The 21,366-nt window shown below is 36.3% G+C and overlaps 1 protein-coding gene across 1 annotated transcript; it reads right to left on the minus strand.

Annotated features, from left to right (window-relative positions):
• Nucleotides 1-956: 956 nt before the first annotated feature.
• On the minus strand, nucleotides 957-18,211 carry LOC129259022 (uncharacterized). The gene is made up of 8 exons (XM_054897288.2): nucleotides 18,065-18,211; nucleotides 12,865-13,039; nucleotides 10,246-10,367; nucleotides 9,149-9,211; nucleotides 7,564-7,717; nucleotides 6,511-6,567; nucleotides 5,248-5,383; nucleotides 957-3,311 (listed from the first exon to the last, which is right to left on the minus strand). The coding sequence occupies exons 1-8, from the start codon at nucleotides 18,185-18,187 to the stop codon at nucleotides 3,179-3,181; spliced, it is 963 nt and encodes a 320-aa protein (XP_054753263.2). The 5' UTR covers nucleotides 18,188-18,211; the 3' UTR covers nucleotides 957-3,178.
• Between the last annotated feature and the right edge of the window lie 3,155 nt (nucleotides 18,212-21,366).

A 21,366-nucleotide genomic window follows, 5' to 3' on the forward strand; every position in this document is an offset into this window, starting at 1 on the left:
TTTTCCTTCAAAGCAAATTAATTATATGTCATTTAAATCATCATACAATTCAATTATTCATCTACATTTTGATGCCTTATATGTGAAGAACACTTCATGCATTAATGAGCAAGACAAGTTTGAAATTTTAATGTCAACACCAGATACAACCGTGCTTGTTTGACGATTGTCTCATTAGCATTTCTTTTGTATTCTTTGTTAAGTTTCTCTCACTGATCCCTGAAACAAGAGTGATTCGGAGTAACGTGAATTTCTGCACAAATCGTTTCCAATAGGCCTCGATATTTAATTTGTAATCTGCCATGCGTGAATGATTTGCTAGGCTCTTGATCTCAAATTAAAGATGAGATTCCACTCTTACCATATGTATCAAATTAATAGTAAAAACATGTTTAATAATTGTGAACTCTTATCTCTGAAAACGGGTTTCCTTTTTTGTGTGGGACGCACTGTATAGCACTCCTGGGTGTTTCGCAAAGAGTCGAGTGCGACTTTAAGAGTTGCACTTAAACTTATGTTTGCATGTACGTGGTACAAATAGCATTACAGCATTGGTCAAATCATATTAAGAGGACACGCACTACTGCGTATTAATAAGATTGTGCCATTGCAAACCATGTGATGTGCATGTCAACATTTAAGCATGACTTTAAGTCCTACTTTACTCTGTGAAACACCCCCCTGGTCGCTTTGTTCTAGTCTTGGGTCAGACTGAACTTGAAATGATATATTAAAATATTAAAATTGTGCTGAATTGCCCCCCCCCCCAAAAAAATGAATGGCCATATCCCCTTTTTCACGATGCTGCCCCAATCCTATCAGTTCTAGTATTTGTCGATCTTGTTATCCATTGCATCATCTTTCCTTGCTCTACCCCCCCCCCCCCCATATACACCAGTGACCTGTTGCATTGCAGAAAGGGTAAAATTCAATTAAAACAAAAAAACAAATCCATGTAGAAATCCATGTTTTATTTAAATATAAAACAATATATTACAATTATAACAAACATCCAATCAACATGTACATGAATATATATATAACCACTATCTTTCAAGTTTTTGTACAATTAAATTACATTATGTACATGAAAGCTTTCAGAGCAACATTCCTCATACTACCTCCCAATCATTTAATAATCTTATACTTTGTAACTTTAGAAATATACATGGAGCATATGGGCATAACGAGAATATTCAAGACCAATGAAAATCACCCACAATTGGATGAATTTATTCTATTCCATTGTAAAATTTCCAGTTAGGCAAGAATACCCATTTTGTCTAATGTCCATTAGGTTGAATACCTCTTAATAGTCTCTACGGATATCTGAACTGTTTCATTTAAGCACCAAATTATTCCATCTGGGCATTGTGTAGTGCAGACAGAATAGCAAATTGGACCAAATTGATATAAGATTAGATGATCTGAATTCACAATGGCGGTTTCAATGGCATATTAAAAAATCATGGACGATGAAGATTTCTCTATTAATGCGCTTCATTCAAGCATGAATTTAGGGCTCTGTCCCAAAAGTGCCCATTCAAAATCTGACTTTTCTTAGCATACGTGATGAAAATGCGTAATTATGCATAGTCCATGCAAGGTTTTGTGCCATGGTTCAATGGAAATCTCCTATGTGATTTCGGGCCAATAGATTCAGCCAATGTGGCATTACACTATCTAAGAGGCAGCCCTACTGCTTTGATACCAAGTAAATATAAACCAGGCTTGCCATTTCCAATCATTAATGACAACACCCTCTTCATGACAAAAATACAGTTATAACTTTTGTGAATACTACCAGGGATTGACACCGATGCAGCACCTTTAATCTGTTCTGTATCCAAAATACAAAGAAAGACACAACTGGTAAATTGTGGAGGCCCAAATAATACGGATCCTCAGAACACTAAACTATTAGGGTTGGTATTCTGATAATTAAACCTAGGTTTAGCCCTATCCTAAATTAGAATTTCTAACCAAGATTCTATGGAAAGCTGGGCTTCATAATAAATGAGTTAGCCACTACGACTAAATAACTTTAACATAAAATGTTTCCTATCTAAATGCTTATGCCAGCTTGGTGGTAATGCGTCAGAAAGCTGCAATGCTCGAACTTCAACGGAAGTTACTTCCACAGAAAGAGATAACAAAAACACTGAATATTTTATCGGAATCACATGAAAATTTGAAGAAAGGCATGGAGTTTCTCAGTTTTGCATTATTTGGATGAAACTGTTGTATATACATTTGATTTGACAACACACTTTTCCTGTCATTTATCAAATTGAATTGAATATAACATCATTATTATATCTCCTTCAAAAAGAAAAATATAGCAATGATGACCTTACAAAATGAATGTGTCGAGCAGAGAATTGGAATATTTGTTATTTCATTCAATAAAATGCATAGAAAATGAGAAAACCAATAGAGTGTAAATACAAAATTAGCTCATTTATTGCATACCCCTAGTAATTTGCATATGAATTTTGACAAAAAAGTGGAAAAATCAAAAAAATTAGTTTACAGTAATCAAAGTTTGATGACATCTTAAGTGCTCTACTTGCTCATTCTTACCTAACTCATTCAATTTATATCACTTTTGGACAAGTACCCCCTGAAAATGGTCTGTGTATTCAACATACATAATAAAGGCTTCGTCTCATAGGAGTTCTTTGAAAACAAAAACCATGATGAAAATTGGTCATTTGAGGTCTGAAAAATATCAGGTTAAAAAACTGTTTCACCTAAAAGCTAGTCCAGCAGCCCGTATCACAAAGCCCAACAATCGATCGTATAATTGATTTTTATGCTTGATTACACATAATGATCAATGTAATGAAGCGAAGAAATAAGCCATATGATCAAGTGCTAAAGCACTGTGGAACAGGGACCCGTCTCACAAAGACTTGTGATTGATCCCATCAATCACAATTATTGACGGCCAGCCACATCTAAAATCTAACATATAAAATGCAAATTTGTTCAAAATATTTTCTAGATATGATGCATATTCATCCATTCATCATTCTCTTGAAGATTCAGTGTGATTCTCTTTGTTTACTAAGGAGATTGTGCAAATTTCCTGTAGAAAAAATTATGGTATGGATGGATTTTCAACAATTGAGATTGATTGGATCAATCACAACTCTTTGTAAGACAGGGCCCAGGTTTAAGCCATGGTCTCGTCATCATTCGGTACAAACACCCCACAGGCAGCGATCTTACAGTCCTTCTTTGGCCTCTCGTTATACGTCTCCTGCACCTCCAGGGTCTTGAGAACGTCAGTGCCTTCCACAAGTTTTCTACAAAATGAAGAGAAGAGACTACATGAGCTGAAAATGGAATGGCAAAAGATATGTTGCTAGCAATGACAGCATAGACTTGGTGGTGTGAATTTGAGCAGGAAAAAATTAAAAAACAAAATCAGTCACTTAAATGGTGAATATAAAATCCCAGTTTGGATTCAAGTTAGGAGTTCCTTTAACTTTTAAGGCCTGTCACATCGTTCCGTGCAAGCCTCATGGGTGAGTTACAGGTGATTGCCCGCAAATCACCCGCAAAGTTTTGACCATGTTCAAAACTTTTCTGTGTGCAAATCAGGCTTGCATGCACTTCTGCGGGAATTGCGTGTAAGATGCGTTGTGAGGTACTGTCCATGCGGGCAACCTGCGGGTAACAAGAAAATTTACCCGCAAGTCACACGCAAAGCTTGCACGGAACGATGTGACAGGGCTTTTATATTCATACAGCCAAGCTTTACAGACCCGACATCTAATCCCATACATTCATATTCATCATATGAATAAAAATAGTTGCCTTTTCTAGCTATTTTTCATGCCATTATGTTCATTCATCGTTAAACCCTTACCCCACCATTATAACACAGGAATCTATGTATTTCAGGTGGAGTATCGCAACCCCGATTTTGTTTTCCTCATTTAAAAGAGTGGTCAGTGTCTTGCAGCTTCCCATGAGAGATTATGGTATTGGATTGCAGCTGTACTTATCATTATCTTACATAATAGTGTAACCAAATTCTTACCAGGGCTCTGCCTGAAAGGAAAGGAATAGCAGGAAATATGGATAAATTCATGTCCACGAGTCCCCCAAGATTTAGACGAAGAACAAATATGAAAGTTTGAACGAAGCAAAATGACCCAGAATATGAACAATTTTAACAGAACACTGTCCCGCCGAGTAGCGATATGCATTGGGCACATAGAGTTCCTTCATCTCTTCCTCATTCGTGCTTATCTCGTCTCTCCCTCTTTCTGTAAAAAGAGGTTTCAAATCGCCTCAATCACAAGAATCCCAGTTAAATTATGATTACCTTTCGGGGAAAGTTCTGTTATGAGCATGCACAGTATTGTCTGATAAGCTGACAAGGTACGTGCGAGATTCAAAATCGCACAGCAGCCATCCACGACGCCCGCGCCCAAATCGGGCTAAGAAAGTACCGTAATTTGCTTTCACACTGCCAAAATACCTGCGACCTTGGAAAAATCCCCGCGAAAGTTCTCAAAATTTTGACAACTACCTACTATTTAGGAGATATTTTCTCTTGGGGGTATTTCGCGTAATTTGCTTTTACACTGTCAAAATTACCTGGTACTTTCTGATCGGGGTAGATCAGGTCAAATTTCCCAATCAGAAAATACTTGGAACTGACAAACTTCGAGGTGGTCTGAAAACACCTTTTGTCGCTTCTCCAGGAGGACGAAGATGCACAGCGCCTTTGTTTACTTTAGGCTTACAGAACCTCAGTTGTCAAGTAGTACGTGGTGAAAAGCAAAATCAGGTTTCATGATTAGACGCGAGGTTTTCGTCATGAATGCTTTTTGATTCGATCTGATTCGACATTTCCATAAAATTCGAATTGTTGCCATTATATTGGGCAATATTTTAGAACAGAGTAAATAGTGAAATTGTGAAAAAACACTTCTGCCTATTCAATTACAAAAAATCATTATTTTTTTATTTTTGGGGATATTTTTCACAAAGTACTGCATAAATCTGCAACATTGGATAAGCATTAACACTGATCTGAATGGGGGATTAATGAGCATGGGGGGGGGGGGGGGAATGCCCCGAGCCCCCTGTAATTTGTTTTCCCCCTGACGAATTAAATTAAATTGAAATTAATCAAAAAAATTTTGTTATCAAATACCCCCCGGGGTTTCATGGACTTTTCCCCACAATAAACAACATATTCTGAAGGATCTTTTTAATTGTACTCACCCAAACGCTACATATTTGGTGTCCATCCATGGTGCAGGCTGACATGTGATGTAGAACTGAGAACCATTTGTATGTCGCCCTCTATTGGCCATCCCTAGTATACCCCTGGAATCATGCTTCATAGAGAAATTCTCATCTGGGTAAACAAAGAATGCGCGACACAAGTTTTCAATCATGATTCTTCACCTGTTGTAAAAATGACTGCAACAAACACCCAACTCTGAACCATACCCCTGGGTGGGGGACATTGTGACTTTATTGATTGCTTAGTGGTATATAATCACATGTTTAAAAATGCACTCTTGTCGACATGACGAGCGGTCCTGACGATGGAAATTGGAGCTGTAAAAGACACCCTATCAAGCTCTCAAGGGGAAAGGTACACACCTGGGTGGAGAGGGGCAAAATCAAAAAATTCTGTGGCTCGACTCATTGGTATTAAAGACTAAGCTAAAAATAAAATCCAGCTGAAAATGAATTGGCAGGCAAATTACCATAATAAGCACATCATGGTTTTGCTCTCTACTGAATCCATGTAATAAGAGACCCCGCTCTCTCATCTACTTTTCGAAAAAACTAGTTTCCCTTAAACCGGTTCAGGAATCCAGTTTGGAAAATCGCTTTAATAGCTTTCCCATCAGGGTAGCGTTTCAATGTCATTTTTCATCTGGCAAGTTATCAATCTGACAACTTTCCTTGATTTTGATTGGCTGAGAAGCTATGGTAACTGTCGGATAAAACAAGACCTGTCGGATTACACGTCTGACAAGTCTTTTCATGAAACGCTTCCCTGAGCGCCTGAAAGTGGTTTTTAGAACCACTTCACGGAAAGCGATATTTTTTGGTTTCGGACGATCTCTGTTTCGCGCAAAAAATGAAATTGCAGCACATATGGCCATTCTACATACAATATGTGTGAAAATTGCTTCCTGAAAAACGTTCATATCCTCACCTATGCTTGAACTAGTTTAACGCGGCAAAGCGATCTTGAAGACTACAATGCGAGGTGGTTTTCCGAACCAGTTTGGAAGATCGCTTCCAAGATTGCTTTGCGCGTTCATATTACACGTGAAACTTTCCACTAAACTAGTTTTGGGACTGATATGAGAACGGAGTCCCCTTGTTTATAAAATATCTCAAATACTGCTTACCAATTTCTCATTTACTACAAGAAACACTTGACAAATCAGATAGTGGTAATTTTGTGTGAGTAGTTACAATTGTTCGTGTGACTGAATTTTCACATAATTGTAGAGCACATACCTTCAAAAACTTCTCCATAGATTGATTCACCTTTATCTCCTGCCCCATAAAGGATATCTGAAAGAAAAAAAGAGAGAGAGAAATAAAGATGATAAAGCTTTAGTACCAAAGCAGTAAATAAAAAAAAAATACATTGTATAGATACTGATTAGTCTTCAACTCTTATTGGACAAAGTGCCTAAAAACTAATCATACAGAAAATGAACCTCTATACTCGTCCTTTGGCCTCCTGTTTTTTTCTCAACTACTACTGCTACCATATTACTGTATTATTACTGCTGCTACTACAACTACTACTACTACTACTACCACTACCATCACCACCACCACTACTACATTACAACTGCTAGTACTGTGGAGCGATGTGGCCCAGTGGATACGTCTTCTGACTTTGAAACAGAGGGTTGTGGGTTTGAATCCCAGCCATGGCGTAATTTCCTTCAGCAATAAATTTATCCTCATTGTGCTGCACTCAACCCAGGTGAGGTGAAGGGGTACCCAGCGGAATTGATTCCTTGAATGCATGAGCGCTGAAAGGCAGCTTGAGCTAAAGCCGGGGTAATAATAATAATATCACGCCTCGGAATATAATATTTCTAGATAGATGGCGCTATATAATGCCTATTATTATTATCATTAATTCCATTACTCTTAATAGTCTATTCATATATACTATGTTATTCACTTTTTAAACTATCAATTCTGTTTCCGTTTTCCTTGGGTTGCTAATATCCTTTCCCCTGCAGTTACAGTCACCCATATTATGCCTTTTTGTAATTTTGTTGTTATTAGTTTTTTACACTACTACCCCATGCCTTTTGTCTTAATATATCACTTTAAATTTTCTGCTTCTTAACATCTTTGCCTTCTTTCTTGAAGCAATTCAAGCCATACAACTGAGGGCAACTCCATCTGCCCCCACCACACAGGCAATGCGCATACCCCCTCTTTGAATCCACCCATTCGGCACAATCCTGTGAAACAAGTGGTATTTTATCAGAGAATAATCCCTTTTCACCCCTCCCCCACCCCTGCTAAGACAGTGTTCCTTACCCCCTCCTTGTATCCACCCATTGGGTACAATCCTATGAAACAAGGTATCCAGATAGTGGTATTTCATCAGGGTATCGTCTGTTTTCTGTCCTTTATCACCAGTGCACAACGCTCTGAAGTTCTCACATGTCCTGGGGCATCGGTCTGTATAAAGCTAAACAAGACGATGGTTATGGTTTAATAGAAGGCTGAATTTTGTAGGCATTGTATATCTGGAGTGTTATTGAATCCTTTGAATTGCTAAATTGGCTCATTTATTTCAAAATCATGTTGCATGGAACTACCATTCTAGTTTATGCCTTCCTATACATTTTATGAGTGAATAAGAGATGAAAAAAGGAGTTATCTTATCTTTTACATATGGAAAGAAATGATAAGGAAACAAAGGTCGCGAGCAAGTAAAAATATTGGGCTTCTAAAAGAAAATTTAATTTGTGATAGACTTTTAATAAAAATCGGAAAATAATATCATATTTCAGCCACTTTCCTCTTCTTTTCTTTGGTTTTATTTCTGAAATCATTGACTGATGGAAAACTTTGAATTATAAAACAAAATTTACCAATCAATTGAAAAATGGCTATTAACTGCAAACTTATAATTGATTACGAGATCTCAAATGAACTTAAGATTGATTTAAAATTTTTTTTGCAAAGCTCCCTCAGAACAAGAGTTTCTAATCAGGATCTAGGACCCATTTTCATGGGCGAGCACATAAAACACCAACCTGTAACACAGCAAATGAAGTTATTGGTCAAGCAAGAAAAGTGGAAAGTGGCGACTTGACCTTTTGACCTCAAAATCAATAGAATTCCTGGGATCCATGCTAGTATCATACACACCAAACTATATGAGCCTAGGTTAAGTTAAACTTAATTCATCATGTTTATCAGGACTTCAGAAGGGCAAGATGAAAACATGTCACTGCAACTTTGACCATTGACCTTTTGACTTCAAAATCAATAGGCTTTCTGGGATCCATGCTAGTATCATACACACCAAATTATATGAGCCTAAGTTAAGTTAAACTAAAGTTATTGCGTTTAAAAGGACTTCAGAAGGGTAAGATGAAAACAACATGTCACTGTGACCTTGACCTTTGACCTAAAAAATCAATAGCCTTCCTGGAATCCATGCTAGTATCATACACACCAAATTATATGAGCCTAGGTTAAGTTAAATTAAAGTTATCGCCTTAACAAGGACTTCAGAAGGGCAAGATGAAAACATGTCACTGTAACCTTTACCTTTGACCTCACAATCAATAGGCTTTCTGGGATCCATGCTAGTATCATACACATCAAATTATATGAGCCTAGGTTATAAGTTTAACTGAAGTTATCGTGTTTACAAAGAAAAGTTAACAGACGACGGACAGACACCCAGCGTGATACCATAATACGTCCCATAGGACGGGCGTATAAAAATGCTATGATAGCAACTCTTGCTATAATGTCAACTTTTATTGGAAGAGCCAATCAGGAAGCAGAATTTCCACTGTTGTCATGGTAATTGAAATTCCAGCAACACTTTTTCCTATCATAGCAACTTTTTTTATGAAGTGGGGCCCTGGGGTTTTTTCCTTACCTCAAATAACAGTCTGCCAACCTTTTCCCCATCCACAGTCACATCAAAGTACACAAATGTATGCTGAAGAAAGAAAAAAGAAAAAAAAAAAAACTCATTATTACCCTGTATTCAATCCTGTTTATCTGTAAATTAATTTGCAATATTTTGAAATTGTTAAAATATTTATTTATCAAATTTCCTTTAACATGGACACTTTGCTGCACAGTGAAATTTACTGTTTCTTTTGATATTTTTTTAACTCGAAGTAATATTAATTCTACTTTTATCTACACAACAGATTTACTTCATTTTAATTTCAATCACTTGACCTTTGCTTCAACTACACCACTCATTTTCTGCTTTTGTTCAGTGTTGTTCATTTAGCCCTATTTGTTTGTTTCTGTATTTTTGATTCAAACATAATAGTAGAAAATCAATTTATTGTTATTTCTATCAATTGCATTTGGCATTTTATCAATGCTAATTTGTTTTATCTCTCACCATTGTATAATTATACCATCTCTGTTGATTTTTTGCTTGTAAATTGAACATTTTCAGCCTGCGAGCTGCCTGTTTGATATTTTTTCAATAAACCATACCAATTCAATTCAACTCATTGAACTCATCTGTGAAGATAAGATTCTTGAAAAAATGAAATATAGAGTCCATCAAAATGATATAAATACAAAGTATACCAAATTGAAGTTATTTCACCCCTGTTTACAATATTATAAAGGGGGAAAACAAAAGATGAAAATTTAGATGGATTCTCAACTGCACAAAGTAAAACTTTGTTCCGCCAATAATGCAAAATTTGGAATACCTTGAACACTTTTTAATTTATGTACATGTAATGCTCTGTGTACATGTAATTCAGTCAATTGTTCATTTCGTACTTTATCAGCATTTTTCTTCAATAATTTGGCAGAGCAAACCCATGATCATTGGCAGAGATTGCGAATTTGTCACATCAATCTATTCTTGTATGGGAGTGGCACAATATAGTTAATTATATCCCCCCCCCCCCTCTCTGAACAATGGCTTTGCAGTTTAAATCTCCACCAGTGGCTCTGGCAATGAAAGCCTTGGAAAGATTGTTTTTAATAGTATCTTACATTTGTGGCAAGTATGTGCTCCTTATACGCTTCCTCCGCCAGAGCCATGTAGAGAGGTAAAGGCTTGCATTCCCTGTACTCAAAGTGCTCCTGTGCCCATTCCTGCAGGGCCTTTGGGCCTCCTGTGATGGACCCAAAAATTGAAGAGAAGAAAGGGATTACAATGTAGATAAATGGATTTGTTTAGATAATAATAATAGGCATTTATATAGCACCATCCATCTAGAAATATTCCATATATTCCATATTATTCCATATTATTATTACCCCAGCTTTAGCTCGAGCTGCCTTTCAAGGATTTCAAGCTCATGCATTCAAGGAATTAATCCTGCCGGGTACCCATTCACCTCACCTGGGTTGAGTGCAACACAATGTGGATAAATTTCTTGCTGAAGGAAATTACGTCATGTAGTAATTGTATATCGTGTGCATTTACCATTTATCAGAGAAGGGAGGGAGATGACCAATATTCCATCACGATGTAAAAACTCTATCCTTTGCTTTCTTGCATGGTCCCTGTGAATTTCTATTACACGTTGGTCATGATTTGATATGAAAAAATTGTTTTCTTCAGGCTTTATTTATTCAGATTGTACCTAACTGTCATGATCTATATATTTTGTTAGATGAGATCACCAGCTGTAACATGAAAGAGATACAATTACAAGTGACATCCCAAATGACCAATCATCAACGTCAACATGTTCCCAGTTTCTTAGGCTAACACAATTAGATTGTTCATTAAAAGGGAAAATGTTGTTAAAGGTGAAAAAGCCCCTTCCCTTCATCAAAAGCATCTGGTCATGTAGAGCTGCCATTCTTGTGCAGCACACCAAAAAAAAAGAAAAAGAATCATAATAATAAGAAAAACTAGAAAATTGATGTGTCCAAAGGACACAGATGCCCCCGCTTAACGCAATCAGAAATTCATTCAATATGATTGAACTTAATATCGTGCAGAAAGCAATATGCATATAATGAACAAATTTAGACCTTTGACCTCAAGACTCACCCTTTCTATAATAATCTCTGACAGAAGATATGACAGTCAGGTCATTTGATGTGACCTGACTGTATTTTGGTGTCATCTACCCAGACACCAAACATTTTAATATCTGGTGAATATTTCCAAAGTTATCATGCGGAAACCAACTCGCATATATAATGAGCTGTGACCTTTGACCTGCAGACTCCCAATTCAAACTTAGCCTGTATTTTGGTTTCATCTACCTACACACCAAATTTTTTAAAATCCATTTAATATTTCATAAGTTATCATGCAGAAACCAACTCGCATATTTAATGAGCTGTGACCTTTGACCTGCAGACTCCAGATTCAAACTTAGCCAGTATTTTGGTGTCATCTACCTACACATCAAATTTGTTTACATCTGTTGAATATTTCATAAGTTATCATGCGGAAACCAACTCACATATTTAATGAGCTGTGACCTTTGACCTGCGGACTCCGAATTCGAACTTAGCCTGTATTTTAGTGTCATCTACCTACACACCAAAAATTTCATAATCCGTTGAATATTTTATAAGTTATCATGCGGAAACCAACTCGCATATTCAATGAGGAAACCAACTCGCATATTTAATGAGCTGTGGCCTTTGACCTGCGGACTTCAAATTCAAACTTAGCCTGTATTTTGGTGTCATCTACCTACACACCAACATTTTTTAAATCCATTAAATTTTTTTTTTAGTTATTGCATGGAAACCAAGTGGGGGGACGGACGGACAGGGGCAACGCTTAATGCCCCCTCCGGACTTCGTCTGCGGGGGCATAAAAAAGGGAATAATTCCCCCCCCCCCAAAAAAAATAGAAAAATAGAAAAAATGGTAATGAGATTATGAGAAACTGTATTACTGCAGTCCCCAAACTGTATTTTTGAATATTTACCCCAAAATGATCTCTGACCATGGCCTACATAGTTACCTGATGTCATTTGGTAAAAAAAAATCTCTGAATTACGGCAAACACCTAATAGTTGGTTGCTCATTATACATTTTCATTTTTTCTCCAAGATCATCTGTTAAAAATCATATTTCAAAGAAAATTCATCAGTTACAGTTTCAAATTTCAGCTCGAGATCCTTACTTTGTCTCGTAATTGTATGGACTTTCACATATAAGCAACAACAAGTGGAATGCCTCTGGCAGTCTTGCCTGCATTACGCGATTCAATAAAGCAGCAGTGTTGACTTTGTAAACAGCTACATTTAATTCTTCACAGAAACACCATCCATTTGATCATGAAATACTACAATGTAAGTTTTGTTGACCACTAAAATCTAAATGATCATTGACCTTGATCATGTGACCTGAAACTCATGCAAGATGATCAGTGATTCTTAAATACCCTTATGTCAAAGTTTCATGAAGGAGATCAATTTACTTTCATATATCAATGTTGATACCACAGCATGGCCAAAGGTCATTGACCATAAATGACCTGTGATCAGACCCACAGTCTCGCTCTGCTACGGGGGTGAGACAAAAATTGTTGTGGCATTTGATATATATATATATATATATATAGCAAACCAAATATTTACATAAACTACCATTCTGTTTGTTTCTGAGTAGTATTGTTACTCTGTTTTTGCTTACCGAGGAAAGCGCAATCTCCATGGGTGTGAACGTAAGTCATTGCCTTTTCATTGAAAACCCATGTCTCATCTCTCAAGGCTTTTCTTTGTTCTTCCACATACTGTTCCCACTGAAACTCTAGGAGACCTCTGATTTCAGGAGATTGGAACTTGGTAGGATTATTCTGGTACAAATCCTGAAAAAAAAAAAAGAGTTAAAGAAGACATGACGATAATCGAGAATCTTCATGGCCGGGCTAAGAACTTGACATGGAGAGTCAAGAGTCAGAAACAGAAGAAGAAGGAAGAGGAGATTTGCATCAATTTGTAACTTCCCCACATATAATTAAACGCCACAACGCCCAGTTTCTTGCAATTTTATTTTCCACAAGGCATGGGCCATGGCAATAGAGGGCATAAACAAAAATATGAAGAAAAAAAAAAATAAATTTTGAAGTTTTTGAGCGCACTGGTGAAAATGATTCCCAGATAGAAAAAGAAAATAATAACATATTAATATACAGGTATATAGATTTGGTACTTATCTACGAAACTGTGTCATAATAATGTTAACAAACTTGGCAAGTTTTGACAGTGTTTTGGGAATTTTAGTATTAAATAGACTATGCATTTTTAAAGTGTTTGGACGTTTGGCAAACTGAGAGGGAATATATTTGCTTCTGTCTAATTTGAAGTAAGAACACTTTAATAAATAATGAAATTTATCACCAATCTTACCCAGGTTACAAAGATTACATAATCTATTCTGTCTAGGAATACCTTCATAAAGACCCTTGACGCAAGGCAAATAATGACTGCCACATCTAAATTTACAGAAATATGTTCGATCTCTTTCATTAAGTTGTATGAGATAAGACTCTAAGTTATGAGTGTCTTTGAAAACCCTGTAAATTACACATTGGTTATTTTAAAAAATGTCGTTGTGCCAGTCTTGAAAAGCCATATCATTTTGGCGTAACTCTAGGGCAGGGATTAGCCATCTAGGATTTACGTCTTCCTGTTGTGCCCAAACGTTTCCCAAACCACAGGTGTCTAAAATATTTCTAATTTTGGTGATCCATTTCGATTGAAAGGGTTTATTTATATCATTATGTAAAATGTTAACTAATTTATACAACATATAAGATAATTTTGTTTGTTTCCCAGTTAATATTCTACACCAGAAGCTTATCATTCTGCTTTCTACCAGTTTTGACAGCTTATGGCAACCAGTATCACCATAAACAATACAACTCGCTGTAGATTTATGAACTCTCAAAATATTCCGTAAAAATTTCCTATAAAATACCTCTATATGCACCAAGTTCTCAAATCCCCATACCTCGCTGCCATACAAAGCGATCGGGACCACCAATTTATCAAATAAATCACAAGCAATATCAACTGGCAAACTTAGTCTCTTGACCTTATTTAGTACACTAAACATCGCTCTTTTTGCCTGGCTTACTTGTTTTGAGATTGCTTTTTTTAAGTTGCCATTGTAATTGAAAATTACACCAAGGTACACATAATCATCAACAATATCTAAAACACTTTCTCCAAACTTAAAGGTGGGTTTGTTTCTAATTTTACCTCTAGAGAAGACAACCACTTTAGTTTTGCTTGTATTGACAGTAAGATACCATAAGTCACAATAGCTACGTAAAGCATCCAGGGACTTTTGGAGTTCAGTCGGGCTCTCTGCCATTACAATATCGTCAGCATAAAGTAATACATACAATCTCAAAAAAATCTCTACATCATCATCATCACTTAAACACATCCTAATATTATCAGCCAAAAAACTTAAACCCTTGTAACTGCGGCTCAAATAAAATTAAAAATCATTCAGGTATATTGCAAATAAAAGTGGGGATCGTCTCCTTGGCGTACACCAATAATAATATTGCAATTTAAAAAAAACAACTCTGACCTTTCGTTCTTAAATTTGACACAAGACTTTGCGTTATCATAGAGATTATATATCACTCTTATTATTTTCCCATTTATATTATTAGATATAAGCTTAGAGTTAGACCATAGAGATGCTCTGTCGATGAGGTCGAAGGCTTGCGCTTTTTAAGTTTTTTATTAGGGCCTAGGCCTACCCTAAATCACTCCTAGTACCAATGAGGTCCAAACATTACATGTATGGACCTCATAGGCGACATCAGTGATAAAACCGGTTAGACATTGCCGTTTCTATTTGCACCCAAGAATTTTGGCAAATGTACGCCTTAATACATAGTGGATGGTAACAATTTAGGTATTAATTAGTTTTAAACATGATAAGGAAACTTCTACGACATTTGAAATTTAATGGATTGAGGTTAAACTTACATTTTCAGTCTTTTTTCTTGAATTCTTGGTGAGCGTTCCAAACGCTGTGGGGACTGATCAACTACGATGTGATTCACGTACTGGTCAGCTGATCGGTCAGGTGATCGGTTGGTTATCTTTTTGTCAGACGTTCATAATTTATATTACAATATATCAATCTTCAGTATCTTGATTTCAAGCATCAGTATTGCAGGGAAAAGTCATTATCGATTGGAATCAATGGCAGATCGGGGGGGGGGGGGGGGGGGGTTGAGCATTTCTGGCCCGTTCCACCTTTTGAGATTCATAGTCAATATTTTGGATGTAAAAAAAAAATGTCGTTCGTACAAAGTTAAGTCCCCCCCCCCACCTCCTTATGAGAATCACAGCAATATTTGTAATGGGGATATTTTGTTCATATTCTTTGCTCTTTTTTGTCCTTTTCTTTTTTGCTTCCCAAATTTATTTTACTTTGAACATATGACTTTCTATATTTAATGACAAACTTTTTTAGGGGGGTGGGGGCTTGCCAAATATAACGCGCGACAAGATGACCTTCTTTTTTTAGTGACAACTTTTTTTTTATTTGTCAAATTTTACGAGAGACAAAATGACCTTCGATCATTATTAATTAAACCTTTTTTTTGGAGGGTAGGGGGCTCGCCAAATAGTGACACACTTTTTTTTTGTAAAATGTTATGCAAGAAAAAATGATCTTCAATCATTATCAGCTACCTTTCATTTTTTTTTAGGGGGGGGGGCTTGTCAAATTTTACGTGGGACAAATGACCTTCATTTTTTAGTGATTTTTTTTTTTTATACTTGACAAATTTTAAGAGGAACAAAATGGCCTTCAATCATTTTTAGTTAAAACCTTTTTTTGGGAGGGGGGCTTGCCAAATATTTCACAAACAAAATGAACTTCAATTTTAGTGACCATCTTTTTATTACTTTTAAAATTTCACGCAGGACAAAATGACCTTCACTTTTTTTTAATGTTATGTTATATCGAGATTTTTTACCTGACTGCTAAAAAAGCACGAATGCCTGTGAGCAAGCAACCAGGGGACCAACGGCTTAAGGTCCTCTCCGAGGGACCTGGTAATGAGGATAAGCCTTAAGGGCACTAGCGCACCACTTGGGAATCGAACCCGGGTCACCGGAATCCGAAACCCCTGCTCTACCGACTGAGCCATCGCGCCTCCGATATGTTAAACTTGGGGGGGGGGGAGGCTTGCCAAATATTACACGGACAAAATGAGTCTTTTATTTTTAGTAACCATCTTTTCTTTTTACTTGTCAAATCTTACGCGAGACAAAATGACAATTTTTCTGTGATAACCTTTTTGGGGGGGTTGTCAAATTTTACTTGAGAAATTGCACCCCCCTACTTTGGAAAATCGAAGATTAAGATCATGAGTATAGCCTACATCTCAGAGGCATAAACAGATGGGGGCATGGCTGGCCATCCCCCGAGTGGATTTCACCTGAAAAAAAAACATAGGAGCAACGGAAGGAAGAAAGAAAGAAAAATGAAAGAAAGAACGAAAGGAAATTTAAAAAGGAAAGTAATGTGAGAACAAATAATCCGGGGGGGGGGGGGGGGGGCTACTCAGATAATAAAAAAATCTGCCATCTGTAATTAAATTGGATTAGTTAATATCCAGAGGTCCCAGGGCTACCAACATACATGTAGCGCGGGCAGTGCATGGCGTACCTAGGATTTTCCACAGGGGGGCAAAATCGGCCGCCAAAAAATTTGACAAGCAAAAAAAAAGGAAAAAAAGGCTCTTCAATGAAAAAGGTCTTCAATCGTACCAGAAAAAATTTGACAAGCAAAAAAAAAGTCTTCAAGCTCGCAAGGGGGGGCAAAATAGGTATTCAAGCTCGTCGGGGGGGGGGGGGGGGGGGCAAAATAGGTTTTCAAGCTCGTCAGGGGGGCCGGGGGGCAGAGATATGTAATTTGCATGGGTTTGTGACTCATCGGGGGGGGGGGGGGGGGGCAGACTGCCCCCCCCCCCCCTAGGTACGCTAGTGCTCGGGACTTACATTACGTAACTTGTATCTTCCACATGCGACATGTACTATGCCCCCTCTTATATACCCCTGTTATGCCCCTGCACAGACTCGTCTACATTGATTTCGATATTTAAGCGTCATTATAAAATTATAGCAAAAAGAACGCCTTGATTAAAGGCCATTACCCCTAGAGACTCGCGAGCGTCATGTGACAACTCGCCCTGGATTTGCACGTACAGGATCCTATGGCGACAAAATCCATCGCAAGAGTTGGCCAGAAGAGGCGATGAAAACACAAAATTTGGAAAGAAAAGAACCCGTGAGTACCCGTTTTACATTATAATTATGAAATTAGTATATAATTGATAACAAAGACCTAAATTTAGGCCGTAATTTTGATTAATTTGCTGGAAATTCAAGGCCAAAACGTACCCGTCTGGCGTCGACTTTTCCAACATGTGTTGGAATAGCGGTGTAGCCCCAGAGTGCCCTAAATGGCCTAATTTATATTAATCAACAAATTGACAAATGCATTACAATTGAATTAGGCCTACAATCTTTTCTTCTGTGACAAATATAAATGGTCAAAAACATGGTCAGTGGTTGAATAACCTGCCCGGAAACCAGCCTGTTCATCCCCTAGAACTCCTGCCCTTTCGAGATAGGCTGTGACTGTGAGGCGAGAGTCAATGGCTGCTGTGTCTGACTGAGACTGTCACTGAGTGTGAGTGCATTAGACCTAAACTCTACCAACACATTTCTCAGTATATGGGACAAGGTAGTCCTAGTAATTTACGATCGAACGATTGAAAACCTGTGAAAATTGTCACTTTATCGAAAGGAATTATGGAAATATATCAATGAAATAAATAAAAAGAAAATACCTCTGCGCAGCCTTTGGCAACGTGAAATGTTTCATTTGGTAAGAGTCCAATAACAGTCAATTTTATCCCTGCCATTTTCGGAAAATGAGTAGGCCTAGCGTCCGTTGTCAACGTAACGCGCATGCGTAAATTTCCGTGAATTAAGTCGCTATCAACGACGTAGAGGGCAGCAACACACGGCAGTGTTGACAACATAGAGATATTATTAATATCTCTATGGTTGACGATGACAATGACATTTATTCCCATGTCACCCATAGAGTGGGTATTGGAGAAGCAATCATAAAAATGTAAAAAATCATCAATAGCATTTCATCAGGTAATTAACAAATCATTTAGAGTACATTTTGAAAAAATCAATTAAAAATAATACAAATTTTAGCATTAAAAACAATTTTATAATTACGGTTAAAATAGTACCCTGAAGCTTCAAAAATAATAATCAAAATTTGCATATGATTTAAAAAAAAATCATAGTAACTACATCATCACATCGTTGGCTATTAAACCACAGTTAGAAAAGCTGAAAATATTATATTTCGAGCGTAGCAAAGTTTAGAAGATTTGATAATTAGGCCTACAGTTGAAATAGTGGAATAATGCCCTGAAGCTTAAACCCCCAAGCTTATTAACATAATAAGCATAAACATTTGTCTAATAGAAGGCAAGTAATGGCATCAGCATATCATTGGCTGTTATATACCACTATTCAATTAACAGCTCAAAATATTGAATTTCGAGCATAATTTATTTAAAAACGAAGCATAATTTTTTTACAAAATTTTACAAGGTTGGAACGGATTTCTGGTTTTTCACAATTAAATAGCTAATTCATTTTGAGTGTATTCGGTCTTTCAGTGTAATATCTTTTAAGATTAAACTTTCTTTCTTTAGCAAAAGAAGGACAAACGAATAAATAGTGAAATTCATCACCAATTGATTGAACGTTGCATAATGTACAAAGCCTCATGTTTCTTTGACGGTTTTCAAATCTTCCTGAGGCAATAGGAAGTCCCTGATTTCCACAACGAAATCTACAAAAAGTGATTCTATCTTTTTTATTCATATCGATGAGGTAACTTTCTAGACGAATATTTTCTTTGAATATTTTGTAATTAACACACTGAGGGTTTTCGTTTAGGCTTTCTTTATGGACGTAAACCAATTTTGCAAGATCTACAGCTTGTTTTAGCCAATATCTGCTCAAGGAATAAAAAATGTCAAATAAATTCGTCATGCCCAATCTATCAAGAGTTTGCTTTATCTTCGTTAACCAACTTTTCTGATATATACCTTGATTAGATAGTATCTGTACAATCTCGTAAATCATACCACACAATTTTGTTTTACTATGGTGAACTAATCCACACCAGAAGTTTATCATTCTATTCTCAATATATTTTTCTTATTTGAATCTTCCAAGTTCGCCTAAAACCATCCAGTTTGCCGTTGATTTAACTTTAAGAAGCTGCTTGCAAATTTTCATGTGAAACACTTCTAGATCTCTAATCACATCAAAACCCCATATTTCTGACCCATAGAGGAGTATCGGTATATAAAACAAGTTGATCAAATAACTCAATTTGGATATCCACTGGTAAATCAAGACTCTCTTATTCAACATGCTATACAGTACATTGCTCTTCTTGCTTGATTCAGTTAGTTTAGCTTGAGCTTTCTGAAATGAATTATTATAATTAAAGGTAATTCCAAGATACACATAGTCATCTACTATACTTCAAGAGCCTGGTTATTAAATGTAAAAGAACCCGTTTTTCTCACTTTGCCAAGGGAGAATATAACAATTTTCGTCTTGTCTATATTCATATTTAAGTATACCATCTTTTACAATAATCTGATACTGCATTGAGCGCACATTGAAGTTCTTGTTCAGATTTGGCAAGGACAATGGTATCATCTGCATAAAGTAATGTAAACTACTTAATGTACACATCAATTACATGATCTAGTAATAATGACTGAATCTTCTCAGGTAAAACATCAAGACCATCATATCGTTCACTGATAAATTCTTTGAAATCGTTTATGAACATATAGCAAACAGTAAAGGTGATAAATTTTCTCCTTGGCGCACTCCTATTATTACAGTCAAATAGGCTTGATTTTTTCACCATCTTTGAGATAACACACGATTAAGCTTGTGTGTACATATTCTTAACCACTTTGAAAAGTTTCCATTTATATCACTTAAAAGTAATTTGTTCCAAAGTGATGAACTATCAACAATATCAAATGCCTTACGATAATCGATGAACGCACAATGTACCCTTTCTCTGCCAAACAGGTATAATTCAAGTAACGAATGTCAAGTAAAAATGTGATCTAGCGTTGAATGATTATTCTTAAATCCAGCTTGTTCATTTCCAATCTTTTCACAGTCTTATAGATATAAATTCAGCCGATGATTTAAAACAGCTGTGAATAGTTTACCCAGACAACTCAATAAACATGATAAAGTGATACCTCTATAACTGTTTGGATCTTCAGGTTTCCCTTTTTTCTTGTAAATTGGCCGCGTTAAAACTAATACTTAGTCCAATCTGTTGGTACAATTCCACTTTCAAACACAGTATTAAATAATTCAAGCATAAAATGAAGCAGAGAATTAGTTGAGTTCTTCAAAAATTCATACGGTAACAAATCTTCGAATGCGCCTTACCGGGTTTTAATTTTTTTCAACGAGTGATTACCTCATCTCTATCAATTGGTCTGTTTAAAACTGCATTAGTTGTTGGCGATTCAATGTCTTTCTTTGTGATCTTGATTCAAGTTTCTGAAATGTTCACAAAATGCTTCAATCTCAATATTTCCAAGCGTTGCCTTTTGACGAACAAGATGAATGGATAAGTTTCCAATATTTACGAGGTTGTTTCTTTTTCAAACCTCTTAATTCTAGGTGCAGATTATAATACAATTCTGATTTTGCATTTTTTATCGCTTTCTTATACATGCGTTTCTTTTCTTCAAGTTTTTCAGTTAGGTTAACAACTTTGTTTTTATTTTAAAGTTTTTTTCATACCGAAGTATTATTTTCTTCAGTTCTTATTTTATAACAGTTATCAGTGAACCAATGTTTAGATCTCCTCTCTAATTTTCCGTTGATTTTTTTATAATTTGATTTGCAACCATTTTTCATCATACCACTCTTTTCTGCTGCGTCATAATACAAATTTTTTAAGACGATTAACAATTTCATCAATTGAATGTTGCGTAAAATCCAAATTTTCTTTATCTTTACCATCATGCAATAACATACCAACGCACTCATCATCTATGATTTT

Source organism: Lytechinus pictus, chromosome 4 (genome assembly GCF_037042905.1).
Source record: "Lytechinus pictus isolate F3 Inbred chromosome 4, Lp3.0, whole genome shotgun sequence".
Lineage (NCBI taxonomy): Eukaryota > Metazoa > Echinodermata > Echinoidea > Temnopleuroida > Toxopneustidae > Lytechinus > Lytechinus pictus.